This window comes from Trachypithecus francoisi, unplaced genomic scaffold (assembly GCF_009764315.1).
Source record: "Trachypithecus francoisi isolate TF-2019V2 unplaced genomic scaffold, Tfra_2.0 Contig01440, whole genome shotgun sequence".
NCBI lineage: Eukaryota > Metazoa > Chordata > Mammalia > Primates > Cercopithecidae > Trachypithecus > Trachypithecus francoisi.
Genome location: NW_022681431.1, coordinates 18,561,704 through 18,576,080, shown reverse-complemented (window position 1 = coordinate 18,576,080; position 14,377 = coordinate 18,561,704). Strand labels below are relative to the sequence as shown.

At 35.9% G+C, this 14,377-nt stretch overlaps 1 protein-coding gene across 1 annotated transcript in view; it reads left to right on the top strand.

Moving 5' to 3' along the window:
- The window catches only part of TEX15 (testis expressed 15, meiosis and synapsis associated), a 69,437-nt gene that overhangs the window by 46,609 nt on the left and 8,451 nt on the right, over positions 1 to 14,377 (top strand). The window contains exon 6 of the mRNA XM_033230326.1: positions 5,197 to 12,491. Within this exon, the coding sequence (XP_033086217.1) occupies positions 5,197 to 12,491 (7,295 nt within the window). The remainder of the gene's footprint in view (positions 1 to 5,196; positions 12,492 to 14,377) is intronic.

Sequence of the window (14,377 nt, the reverse complement as noted above, 5' to 3'; positions counted from 1 at the left end):
GTCAGGCTAAAGGTTTATCTTTTTTTTCAAAGAACTAATTTTGATTTTATTCTTTTTGCTATAATTCTATTTCATTAATTTCCTCTCTTTATTTTCTTCTGTTTGCTTTAGATTTAGTTTGTTATTTCATGTGTATGTGTGTCTTAAGGCGGATGGTTAGGTTTTGATTTCAGATATTTCTTCTTTGTTAATATAGGTCTTTAGAGCCGTAAATTTCTAGAAGCAACTACTTTAGCTGTGTCCCATGACATATGTTACATTGTAATTTTCATTTATCTCAAATTTATTTTCTAATTTCCTTTTGATCTATTATTCTTTAATTCATTAGTTTTTTTTTTTTTTTTTTTTTTTTGAGACGGAGTCTCGCTCTGTCGCCCAGGCTGGAGTGCAGTGGCCGGATCTCAGCTCACTGCAAGCTCCGCCTCCTGGGTTTACGCCATTCTCCTGCCTCAGCCTCCCGAGTGGCTGGGACTACAGGCGCCCGCCACCTCGCCCGGCTAGTTTTTTGTATTTTTTTAGTAGAGACGGGGTTTCACCGTGTTCGCCAGGATGGTCTCGATCTCCTGACCTTGTGATCCGCCCGTCTCGGCCTCCCAAAGTGCTGGGATTACAGGCTTGAGCCACCGCGCCCGGCCTAATTCATTAGTTTTTTTCAGACTGTGTTTTTTATGTGTTTGCAAATTTCCAAAATTTTTTTGTTGTTGATATCTATTTCATTCCATTGTAGTTGGAAAACCATTTGTATTAACTTTTTCTTTTAAGTTTATTGAGGTTTGTTGTATAACCTGGCATATAGTCTTTCCTGGAGAATGATCCATGTGCAACTGAAAAGAATATATAGTAGTCCTCCAGTATCTGTGGGGGAGAATTGGTTCCAGGATGTTCCATGGATACCAAAATTTGTGGATACTCAAATTCCTTTACAGACTGGTTCAGTATTTGCATATAACCTACACACATCCTCCCATATACTTTAAATTATCTCTATATTACTTATAATACCAACAACATATTTGTTCTAGGTAAATAGTTGTTATACTGTTTTTTATTTGTATTATTTTTTATTGTTATATTGTTATTGTTATTTTGTTGGGTTTTTATTTTAATTTTTCACCCATGATTGGTTGAATCCATGGATTTGGAACTAACCAATACATAGGGCCAACTGTACTATATTCTGCTGTTGCCAGGCAGGGTGCTCCATAGGCTGTTAGGTCTACTTGTTTTATAGTTTGTTCAAGTCTTCTGTTTCCTTGATGATTTTCTACCTAGTTGTTCTGTCCACATTTCCCCTCAACCAGAAGGCTTATATTAGAGATAACAGATAGGGACCTTTCCCCACTTCTACTGCAGCGCATCCCCAATGTATTATAGCTTATTACTTTAATCAAAGTATGATGCCTTTCAGGGTGATTAACTTTAGAGAATACCTATATTATGCCAACAGTCATAGCCACATGTGTTGGCTATCAGCATACTCATCTCCCTCTAGAGTACACCAGACCTACACTGTCTAATACAGTAGCCACTAGTCACATGTGGCTCTTTAAATTTAACTTAATTTAAAAAATAAAATTATAAATTCAATTTGTCAGTCACACCAGGCACATTTCAATGCTCAGTAACCATATGTGGCTAGTGGCTACCATAGATAATGTTTCTGTCGTCACCGAATATATGGTACTAATAACTATTTGGTAGTGTACTTTATTGATTGTAATCTGGTTTTGTTAGTTTCCATATTGTATTGAAGCTGTTGGATTTGTTGGGGGTTTTTTCTGACTACTTTTTAAATTTTTTTTATTTTCATAGGTTTTTGGGGAAACAGGTGGTATTTGGTTGCATGAGTAAGTTCTTTAGTGGTGATGTGTGAGATTTTGGTGCACCCAGGATGTTGGATTTGTTCTGCAATTTTTAATTGTCATTTGATGAGAATGCCAACAAAAAGGGAATAAAGTAAAAATGCCATTATCAAGTTTAAAGAGATAACATAATATAGATTAAGATTCTACTGTTTATAAACTGTGTGATTCTGGGCAAATTGATCTTAATTTCACTTCCTCATCAATGAAATGTTATGAAGATTAAATTAATGTACATCAGAGACTTAAAACAGGACCTGGCATCCATGTATTTTATAAGTTTTTGTTAACATTACATGTATGTTAATATGCATTCATCACACATTTGTAAAAGTGAAATTATTAAACTTAAGCAATTAGGGTTTTTTTGCTTGTTTGCCTGTTTTGAGATGGGGTCTTGCTCTGTCACCCAGGCTGGAGTGCAGTGGCACCATCTCGGCTCACTGAAACGTCCACCTCCTAGGTTTAAGCAATCCTCCCGCCTCATCCTTCCAAGTAGCTGGGACTACAGGCAACATGCCACCATGCCTCATTTTTGTATTTTTAGTAGAGACAGGGTTTCACCATGTTGGCCAGGCTGGTCTCGAATTCCTAACCTCAGGAGATTCACACGGCCTAAACTTAAGTAATTAGGTTTCTTTTCCCACATTGGTGTATATTAACCCATTTTTTCCCCCTTTTCCTTGAGACAGTCTCACTTTGTCGCCCAGGCTGGAGTGCAGTGGCATGATCTCAGCTCACTGCAACTTCCGCCTCACGGTTTCAAGCAATTCTTCTGCCTCAGCCTCCTGAGTACCTGTGACTACAGGCACACACCACCACATCCGGCTAGTTTTTTGTATTTTTAGTAGAGACCAGTGTTTCACCCATGTTGGCCAGGCTGGTTTCAAACTCCTGACCTCAAGTGATCCGCCTGCCTCGGCCTCCCAAAGTGCTGGAATTACAGGCATGAGCCACCTTGCCCAGCCATATTAATCCACCTTAGTCTTTGTAATAGCTGCATAACATTCTGTCTTCTAGGACATTTGTTATAACGTATGTTCATAGTAATTTTATCATTTTTGATATGTCATTCATTTAGCCAGTCTCATATTGATGTATAGTTAGGTTTCTAGCTTTCAACTGTCTTGGGTTATTTTACTGAAAATCCTTGTCCATAGAATTTTGGGTATTTATACAAGTTTATCAGAATAGTAAATGAGCAAGAATGGATTTGCTTTGAATGATTACATATAACGTATCGATGAATACTGTCAGCTTGTTTTCCAGGAAATTTGTACCAATTTATACTTCCATGAACCATATTAAATAGTGCTTACATCTGTATAGTATTAATCATCCTTTCAAATTTTTGCCAGTTTAAAAAGATTTTTTTAATGGATCTTATTGTTTATTTAGTGGGATTGGGGCATCTTTTTGTGTTTGTTGATAATTTTATCTATTTTTTCCTTTTGAGTATTATTTATCATGCATTTTGACCTATTAAAATAATTAATTTATATGTAATTGACATCATGTTTTACTTTTATGTTTTCTGATTTTCAATCATGCTTTAAAAGTACTTTCCTATGCCAAGATTATAAAAACATCCATTCATGTTTTTTTTCTAGTAGTTTTTTTTGTTGTTGTTGTTTTTGTTTTTGTTTTTGTTTTTGTTTTTTTTTTTGAGACGGAGTCTCACTCTGTCGCCGGGGCTGGAGTGCAGTGGCCGGATCTCAGCTCACTGCAAGCTCGCCTCCCGGGTTCACGCCATTCTCCTGCCTCAGCCTCCGAGTAGCTGGGACTACAGGCGCCCGCCACCTCGCCCGGCTAGTTTTTTTGTATTTTTTAGTAGAGACGGGGTTTCACAGTGTTCGCCAGGATGGTCTCGATCTCCTGACCTCGTGATCCGCCCGTCTCGGCCTCCCAAAGTGCTGGGATTACAGGCTTGAGCCACCGCGCCCGGCCTTTTTCTAGTAGTTTTAATGGAGTTTTTTAAATAGCAAATTTTATTTTGGGATAAGGTGGTGTAGGAATCTACATTTCCATTTTCTTCTCCATTATACTCCCTACTCTTTTAAGAACTACATCTCTTCATATGTGGTCATATTTCCATGATAGCTTACTGTAAGTAATAAAATCACAAATGGTAGTAGAATTTAGAAATCTTCAACATAACTCTCTTACTGTGAAAAAGAACCTTGTGGTACTCGTCAGTGACATGATAACTTCATATATTTTGTAGATGTCACAAGCGATTTCTCATCATTAATTCCTGTTTTAGTAAAGGTATTTTTAGGCTGTTACTTAGCTGTGAACGTTTGGTGAACATTTATGAGAAATTATTATTTACTTGTTAAATATGCATTTTGTAAATTCATGATTACATGAGGTTTCTTAGGAAATTTTAGAAATAATTTCTATAAATTATTTTTAAAGTTTGCTTTTATTTTCCAGGTTTTTATTTACATAAATTATTTGCAGGAACATTTATTTTACTGCAAAGGAGGAATAGTAGTTTGCTTTGGCTCTTGGGAAAGATTTTATGGAACTTTTTGGGTTTTCCTTTCCCTATTTTTCCACCTCACTCCCTGTTCCTTTCCTTTTTTTTCTCCCATGGTAGAGGGAGAAGCAAGGTAATGGTAGTAGATAGAGGGAGATTATTTTGCCTTCTTATATGTAGATACTAATATTAAACATCTGAATATAGAAAATTAATATGAGAGCTTATCTATTGGGAAAATGTTTTTATTCCTATTTATTTTTATTCTTCCCCACCTCTGCCCCCAGCCCCCGAGATAGAGTCTTGTTCTGTTGCCCAGGCTGGAGTTCAGTGGCACGATCTCTGCTCACTGCAACCTCCACCTCCTAGGTTCAAGCAATTCTCCTGCCTCAGCCTCCTGAGTAGCTGGGATTACAGGCACCCACCACCACAACTGGCTAATTTTTTTTGTGTGTGTATTTTTAGTGGAGACGGGGTTTTACCATGTTGGCCAGGCTGGTCTCGAACTCCTGACCTCATTACATGTCCACCTCGGCCTTCCAAAGTTATGGGATTACAAGTGTGAGCCACTGTGCCCGGCCCCTATTCAGTTTTTTTCTATTATTTGTCAGAATTAAATTTTCATGGCAAATATTCTTTATTAAGGTTTCTAGACTAGGAGGATTTCATGCTACATCATTTATATTTTATTTGTTAATCATCCCCTTCTCTGCTTTTTCTGTTGAAAACACATTTTAATCATCGTTAGGTTATTAGCTGAACTTTCAATTAAAATTACTTGACACAATGTACCTGTATAAAAGTTGTCTATAGAAACACTTTTTTTTCAAATTTGTCTTATTATTTCCACAGAAAGAACATGCTCTCTGAATAACTGTACAGTGGCCAAAAGAATTGGAAAAGGAAAAGATGCTACTGTCATCTTTGAGCATTTCAAGAAACCTGTAGATCCATTTGTTCAAGAAAACTGTTTATGCAATGTACTAAATTCAGAGATAAGTCCTTCCAACTCACATATTTCTAACTCCTATGGAAATGTACAAAATGGAAATATTTCTGTACCTGAAACATACAATGGACAGACAGAGCACAATTTAGCAGAAATTAGAGACACTTCTCAAGTACTTGCACATGATTCAGACCTTTCACTTACGCCCAATGATGCCAAAGGAAGTGTTAATGGTGACCTCTTGTTAAATTGGACAAGTCTTAAAAATATTTTAAGTAGTCTTAATGCTGCTTTTCCTCTTCACAACAGTACTGGCTCAAGCACAGTTACTACTTCAAAATTCATCAAAGACCCAAGACTGATGAGGAGAGAAGAAAGTATGGGAGAACAGAGTAATACTGCAGGCTTAAATGAGATTTTGCAATTTGAGAAGAGTTTAGATAATGTTAATTCAGAAATAAAATCAACACCATCTAATTCTGCCTCCTCCTCAGAAGTTGTCCCTGGTGATTGTGCTGTTCTTACAAATTGTTTGGATGCTCCTTGCTTTAAAACTTGTGTTAATGATTCACAGTCTTGGGCTCACAACACAGTCTCTGAGGACTATAACTCCGTACCTCATAATAAAGTTACCATGGCAGGGCAATGTAAGGACCAAGGCAATTTTTCCTTCCCAATTTCTGTGTCAAATGTAGTATCAGAGGTAGAGAACCAAAACCACAGTGAGGAAAAGGTTCAGAGAGCCCAACAGGAATCAGATAATGTGTATAAAAAAGAGTACAATAGCCGTATTTCTCAGGAATCGCAGTCTTCTGATTTAAAAACCATTTATCAGACTGGTCACCAAATGTCTACAATTTTTCCACTCAAAAAGAAAGTAAGCATTGATGAATACCTTCAAAATACTGGAAAGATGAAAAACTTCACTGACCTGAAGGACAGTTCCAAACATGAAGAAAAGCAAACTTTGTGGAAAGAAATTGATAATGATTTCACTAATGAAACAAAAATCAGTCCAATGGATAATTACATTGTTTTGCACCAAGAATACAAAGAGAGTGAGAGTCATAATTCTTTTGAGAAAAGCTGTGATAAAATATTAATTACTCAAGAGTCAGAAATACCAAAATCTTCTACATCTACCATAAAGGATAAGGATGAACTAGATCATCTAGCGTTGGAATGGCAAATTACTCCAAGTTTAGAGAGCCTGTCACAAAAGCATCCTCAGCACTCTGTGGAGTATGAGGATAACATTCACACAAGTTTAGCCATTTCTCAAAAGCTAATGGAACGGAAATTGGGGAAAATAAATGCAAATTGTGCTAGCGTTATAACTGAAGCTTTCCCAAAACCAAAAGACATACCCCAGGCCAAAGAAATACTCACTGATACAGTTATTTCCTCTTGTAACATAGAAACAGCTCATGACAATTCAAATTGCAGCATAACTAGAGAACATACATGTGTCCACAGGAAAAATGAAAATGAACCAGTGTCATCAGAGAACATTCAGAGAGACTATAAAGAAACTGCTTATGTTGAAGATAAGGGTCAGGATCACAGTCTGTTCTGTAACTCACAGTTAAACGATATATGCCTGAATGTTAATTTCAAAGAACAAAGAGGTAATTATAAAGAAAGCCAAAATGAGGCTAAAGAGAATAACGCTTTATCTGTAGAAAACAACATAGAGAATATATATGGAGACAAAAAGCAGGATTCTCATACAAATAAAAATTTCAGCTATATAGATGAAAAGGAGGACAAAAATTACAACAATATAGAAATTTTGAGTTCTGAAGAATTTTCTGCTACATTTAACTTGATTTGCAGAGAAAAATATGTTTCAGCAACAACTGCATTATTAGAGAGTGAAGAAGATACCATTAGTGCCATGAAGCAAAAAGATACTGAAAATACTGGAAGAAGTGTAGAGCATTTGGCTTCCACAGCATTTCCCGAAATTGCAAGTTCTTCAGTGTGTGTAGCCTCAAATGCTGCAGTACAGATAGCTAGTGCTACTATGCCTGTATTAAGCATAAGTAATGACAAACACCAAATATACCAGTCTAAAGAAACTTGTTCTTCTGAAAGTCCAGATTTTGGTTTGTTAGTAAAACAGAGAGTTTCCGATTGTGAAATTGAGAAGGATAAAAATAAATCACAAGAATCATTTCATCAATCAATAAATGAGAACTTAGTTCTTCAAAGCATTGAATTGGAAAGTGAAATTGAAATAGAAGATTGTGATGATGCTTTTATATTTCAACAAGATACACATAGCAATGAAAACATGCTTTGTGAGGAATTTGTGACCTCATATAAGGCTCTGAAGTCTCGTATCAGTTGGGAAGGTGTATTAGCACTTGATAATGGGGAGATGGAAGTTTTGGAAAGCACCGCAGGAAGGGAAAATAGTGATCAGCATTATTCTAAGGAAAGTAACTATTTTTATTCCTCTACACAAAACAGTGAAACAGAGCTTCCCAGCCCAATTTTACTTCCAGATCTACAAATTAGAATTACTAATATATTTAGGCCAGGATTCAGCCCGACAGTTGACTCCCTTGCATTGAAAGATAATTTCTGCACACATGTAACTGAAGCCACAAAACCAGAAATAAATAAGGAAGATGGAGAAATTGTAGGATTTGACATTTATTCCCAGCCTTCTGGTGAAAATTCGGATTATCCATGTGAAGATAAAGTTGATAATATAAGGCAAGAATCAGGACCAATGAGTAAATCTGAAATCTCCCTTTCTTTTGACTTGAGTGACAATACAGATGTGAATCATATGTCTAAAAATCAAAACAGTGAATCTTTGTTTAGTGAACCTTCTAATGTCACAACAATAGATAATGGAAGCAGATGTTTCTTTACAAAATCAAAAACTGACTATAATGATACCAAAGAGAAAAAGGAGGCAGAATCAAGAATTAGCAAAAGGAAGCTACATACATCTTCCAGGGATCAGAACATACATAAAGATTTAAGACAACATAAAATTTATGGGAGAAAGAGGAGGCTAACCAGTCAAGACTCATCTGAGTGTTTTTTTTCATTATCCCAAGGACGAATTAAAACATTTTCACAGTCAGAAGAGCACATTAAGAGTGTCCTAAATATCCTAAGTGGTGAAGCATCTTTATGTAAAAGCAAATGTCTTTCCAAAAAATTAGACAAAGCAGTTATTCACTTAAAAAAAGCTCATAGAAGAGTTCACACATCTTTGCAGCTTATAACTAAAGTAGGAGAAAAAAGAAAGGGCCCATTACCAAGATCATATGCAATAATATGCAATAATTTCTGGGAAAGTTGTGACCTTCAAGGTTATAGTTCTGTGTCTCAAAGAAAATATTATTCTACTAAGCATTTTTGGTCAAAAAGAAAATATGACAAACGGAGAAAGAAAAGAGTTCCAAAAGCTGATATTTCTAAATCGTTAACCTATGTGTTAAAGCACAAGTCTTACAAAACAAGTGGAGAGAAAAAATGCCTTTCTAGGAAAAGTATGGCTAGCAGTGTCTCAAAAAGTCACCCCACTATTCACGTGGGAGAATTTTGTAATCAGGAACATCCTGAATCACAGTTGTCTGTATCCTCCACATCCCAAAGTACAAGTCAGTCAGTTTATTATAATAGCAGTGTAAGCAATCCAAGTTTATCAGAAGAACATCAGCCCTTTTCTGGAAAAACTGGATGTCTGTTTTCCCCAGATCACTCAGATGAGAAACTAATTGAAAAAGAAAATCAAATTGATACAAAGTTTTTATCTAGCACTAGTAAATATGAAAAGCTTGAAAAACATTCGGCAAATCATGTTAAAGATGCAACTAAAGAAAACAGTTGTGAGGCTAATCAAGTAATAAATGAAAGTAATTCCATATCTTTAAGTTGCATAAAAGAAAACATAAATTATAATACAGGCAATGATTATGATGCAACTTGCATAGGTTGCACAAAGGTGAAAACTGATGTACTAATTTCAGTGTTAGATTCAAATGTGAAGCACTTTTTAAATGATCTCTACCAACAAGAAAACCTTATTTTATCTGATTATAAAAGAAACCTGGAAGTAAAGTGGACAGCTCCTATTGAGAGATCCAAGCAAAGCATTATTAGAGGAAACTTCCTTATGGACCCATTAAACTTAACTTTGATAGCAAGTAAAAAGTACAGTATTCCTCAGTTATCAGCCTCTGCAGTGACAGATAGTGAGGGAGAATCTTCAAAATCTTACTTGGATAAACAGAGAATTCTTACTATAGAGTCTTTTGCAGCATCCACTACTATACCATGCTGTGAGCAGAGCTGTAGAGGAAAAGAGCTTCTAAAGACAGAACAGTGCTCTTCAGGTAATTGCCTCCATACAGATGGGAATGAAACAAATGTCACTGAGAATTATGAGTTAGATGTAGCATCAGTAACTGAAGAAAGTAGAAGTTATGGGGAAAATATAGTGAAATTATCTTCCAGTGATAGTTCTCTGCTTTTAAAAGATAATATAAAAGGCTCCTCTTCAGAAACATGTATTGTGAAGAAAGACACTGAGGACAGAATAACATGGAAAGTTAAACAAGTGGAAAAAGCAAAAGATTCTGTTTACAAAAGTAGCATGACTGAAGGATCAACTGTTAATACTGAGTACAAAAATCAAAAGAATCAGATCTCAGAAGAATCCTGCTTAAATGAGAAAATTATTAAAACTAATTTGATTGATTCCCATCTAAGCACTAAAAATGCTACTACTGAGTCAGTCTCTTTGAAGAACACAGTTTCTAATCCGCTTAAGAAAAGAGAGAAGGCAGAAATTAAAGTTAGTAATGACTCGCAGTCTGACTTGACATTATATTCAGAAATAGCCTGTATTTCCAAACCAGGGATTCTAGGAGTTAATCATACACCTATTTTACCTGCCCACTCTGAAACCTGTAAAGTCACTACTCTTCTGAAGAAACCTGCATCATACATGAGTGAACTTAAAGAAAAACATTGCTCAGCTAATCATATGGCCCTTATAGCTAATCTGTCTCAAATTTTGCAGAGGGCAGATGAAGCATCATCTTTGCAGATTCTACAGGAAGAAACTAAGGTTTGTCTAAATATTCTCCCTTTATTTGTGGAAGCTTTTGAAAGAAAGCAAGAATGTTCAGTTGAACAAATCCTGATTTCAAGAGAACTGTTGGTAGACCAAAACCTATGGAATAATTGCAAACACACATTAAAACCATCTGCTGTTGACACTTTGGTAGAACTTCAAATGATGATGGAAACAATTCAATTCATTGAAAACAAAAAAAGGCGCTTAGAAGGTGAACCAACATTCCGAAGCTTGCTTTGGTATGATGAAACACTGTATGCTGAGCTTCTTGGAAAACCACGTGGATTTCAACAGCAGTCTAATTTCTATCCTGGTTTCCAAGGAAGATTAAAATATAATGCGTTCTGTGAGTTACAGACTTACCGTGATCAATTAGTTGAATTGCTTGAAGAAACAAAAAGGGAAAAGAATTCATACTATGCATTCTTAAAGTACAAACGACAGGTTAATGAATGTGAAGCCATAATGGAGCATTGTTCTGATTGCTTTGACTTTTCTCTTTCTGTTCCATTTACTTGTGGAGTTAACTTTGGAGATAGTTTAGAAGACCTGGAAATCTTAAGAAAAAGTACTTTAAAGTTGATCAGTGCATGTGGGGACTCTCCTAAAGTTCATTCGTATCCAGGAAAACAGGACCATCTGTGGATTATCATAGAAATTATCTCCTCAAAGATTAATTTTATTAAGAACAACAAGGCGGTACATATTAAAATATCTCTTTATGGTCTGGAACATATCTTTTTTGATGCTGCAAAAAATCTTGTTTGGAAAGAGGAAACACAATCCTTCAGCAAAAAATACTCACAAAAGGAGGACAAAGAAAGGCTACTCAGAGTGAATACATGTGCTTTTTCTAAGTTGCAGAAGATATATGATACTTTGTCTAGGGATTTAAACAATGAACCAATTTCCCCTGTTGGGCTTGAGGAGGATACTATAATTGCCTCCAGAAAATCAGATCATCCAATAAACAAAGCAACTATTAGCATAGAAAATTCTAAGTTTAGCAGTAGTTTGCTTGCACACCCAGATATTTATTGTATTGGTGAGATATTGGATCAAGCTGAAGTTGCAGACCTTAAAAAATTACAAGATCTCACCTTGAGATGTACAGATCACTTAGAAATTTTAAAAAAATACTTTCAAATGCTACAAGATGATAACATGGATAATATTTTTATCACAGAAGAAAATGTTTTAGACATGGTGAAAAACCACAGCCATGAGGCTAGACTTTTAAAGCCTGAAGCTATTGAAATGTATATTGAAATCGTCATGGTCTCAGAAACAATTCACTTTCTTAAAAACTCAATAGCAAAGAAACTAGACAAACAGAGGTTTCGAGGTATGCTTTGGTTTGATTTGTCACTTATTCCTGAGTTGGTTCAGTGCCAAGAAAAAATGACTTCTTTTTCATTTCTTAAAGATAACTCAACAGATGTTTGCCTTTGGAAAGTGATAGAGACTGCTATTTTCGAACTTAAGAAAGATCTGGATATTATCTACAAATGTGATGAAGCTGTTAATCGCTCATATGCTATTCATTTGCTCTCAAGAGAACTTCAAGAACTTTCAGAAATAAAAAAGCTTCTGAAGAACTCCAAGTATTTTATTTCCACATATATTGACTTTGTGCCATATATAACATCCATAAATTATGGAAGCACCCTGATGGAGTTAGAATACAACTACAATCAGTTTTCTACACTGCTGAAGAATGTAATGTCTGCCCCTAGGAAAGATTTAGGAAAAATGGCCCATATTGTGAAAGTCATGAAAACGATTGAACATATGAAGATTATATGTGCTAAAAATGCTGAACTAACTATTTCCTTTTTTCTATGCCAAATGCTATATAATGGAAGGAAGATTTTACAGCTGAAGAGAAAAGAAAAAATGAATATTCATGTTGTAAAACCTGGGGAAAATAACAATAAATTTAGTATTTCTATGATGGTGCCCCCAGTATCAGAGTGCATAAACAAAAACATTTCAAATTCCTCTAAAAAACGACCTAGCACTGAGGACACATGTGAAGACTCTCAGGAACAACAGAAAAATACTACTATTTCCAGTTGTAAAAAGCTAAAGGTATGAATGATTTAAAACATAACTTTTGTAAGTATTCTTTTTGAAAACAAGTCTACGCGTAAGCAAACAAGTAGTCTGCAGAATTCTAAAAGTTGAGAATGGTAAATTGGCAAAATGGATTTACTAACTATAATACTGATTTAAACAATTCATATTATCTATAAAATGATACATTATATGTATAGGTGATACCTTGCAAATGTCTACTTCTTAAACATAAATGTTTTAACTTAGAAAACATTTTCTGGAAGGACGTGAATTTTAAAAGCTTCTTAAGGGAGAGTTCAATATTGCGAACACCGAGTGAGTGACCAATATTTATTGAGTAGCTTTTCTGTATAGCAAGCCTATGCCCAGTGTAGTGAATATTCAAAAGTGGCTAACGAAGCCTGTCTTCTTGACCATTATCATCCGAATGGAGAAATAGGACAGATATTTTTCAAAAGATAACTATCAAGGAGTTAAAAGTCCTATATTAAATACATTTTAACAAATTGTCCAAAGCGTTTAATATGTACTTGGTACTGATTTATTTTATACAAAACCCCTTATGATGTATTTCCTATTATCTTACTTAAAGATAAGGAAACTGGGACATAGAGAAAATGACTATCCCAGGGTCACAGAGTTTAGTAAATGGGAGCACGCAGATCTAAACCAGGCAGTCTGGCCTCCACAGCCCTTACTGACAGTTGTCTCAGCTCTGCTCTAAGAGGTTTCTCTTACAGCTGTTCAATACGTCTTAGTTCAGAAGTTTAGAAAAGAAACCTATATGCAGCTGGGTGCGATAGCTCAGGCCTGTAATCCCAGCACTTTGGGAGGCCAAGGTGGGCGGACTGCTTGAGTCCAGGAGTTCAAGACCAGCCTGGGCAACATGGTGAGACCTCATCTCTACTAAAAATAACAAAAAATTAGCCAGACATGGTGGCATACGCTTGTAGTCCCAGCTACTTGGGAGGTTGAAGTAGGATTGCTTGAGCACAGGGGCAGAGGTTGCAGTGAGCCAGGATTATACCACTGCACTCCAACCCGAGTGGACAGAGTAAGACTTTCAAAAAAAATTTTTTATATCTATATATATAATATTTTTAAATTAAGTCTGGAACAATTTAACTTAGTGGGTAAGAATAATCTATGGATGGAGAATGTTTTTTCAGGTTATGGAATATCTTAAATTAGACCTAAGGAGTTTGACCTTCATTCTGTACACATTGAAGTGTGCTGTCATATGAAATTCGTTTTTCCAATGATTTAACAGATAGATTCTGAGTATATAAGTCATATACATCTTCTATAGAAGTATATATAGTAGTATGTAGTAGTACTATATTAGTACGTAGTAGTACTGTATATAGTACTACTTATAGTAATAAGTCAGACATGGCTTAGTAAAAGGTGTTAGAAAGGAAAATTTTTATTGACAGACATGACTTAAAAAATCGATGGGGCTTCACAACTGGTATACAAGAAAGGACCTAAAAGAGGGAACAGTCATAAATGGACTTCAAGATTAGTTTTAAGGGTCAGGTGTGGTGGCTCATGCCTGTAATCCCAGTACTTTGGGAGGCCGAGGCAGGTGGATCACCTGAGGTCAGGAGTTCGAGACTAGCCTGGCCAACATGGTGAAACCCCATCTCTACTAAAAATACAAAAATCATCTGGGTGTGGTGGTGGGCACCTTTAGTCCCAGCTACTTAGGAGTCTGAGGCAGGAGAATCGGTTGCACCCGGTAGGCAGAGGTTGTAGTGAGCGAAGGTCATGCCACTGCACTTCAACCTGGGTGACAGTGTGAGACTCTGTCTCAAAAAAAAAAAAAAAAATGTGAAGAAGAATGTTGCAAGTTTCTTTTTTTTAGAGTTACTCCAAACATATGTGAAATATGGGAA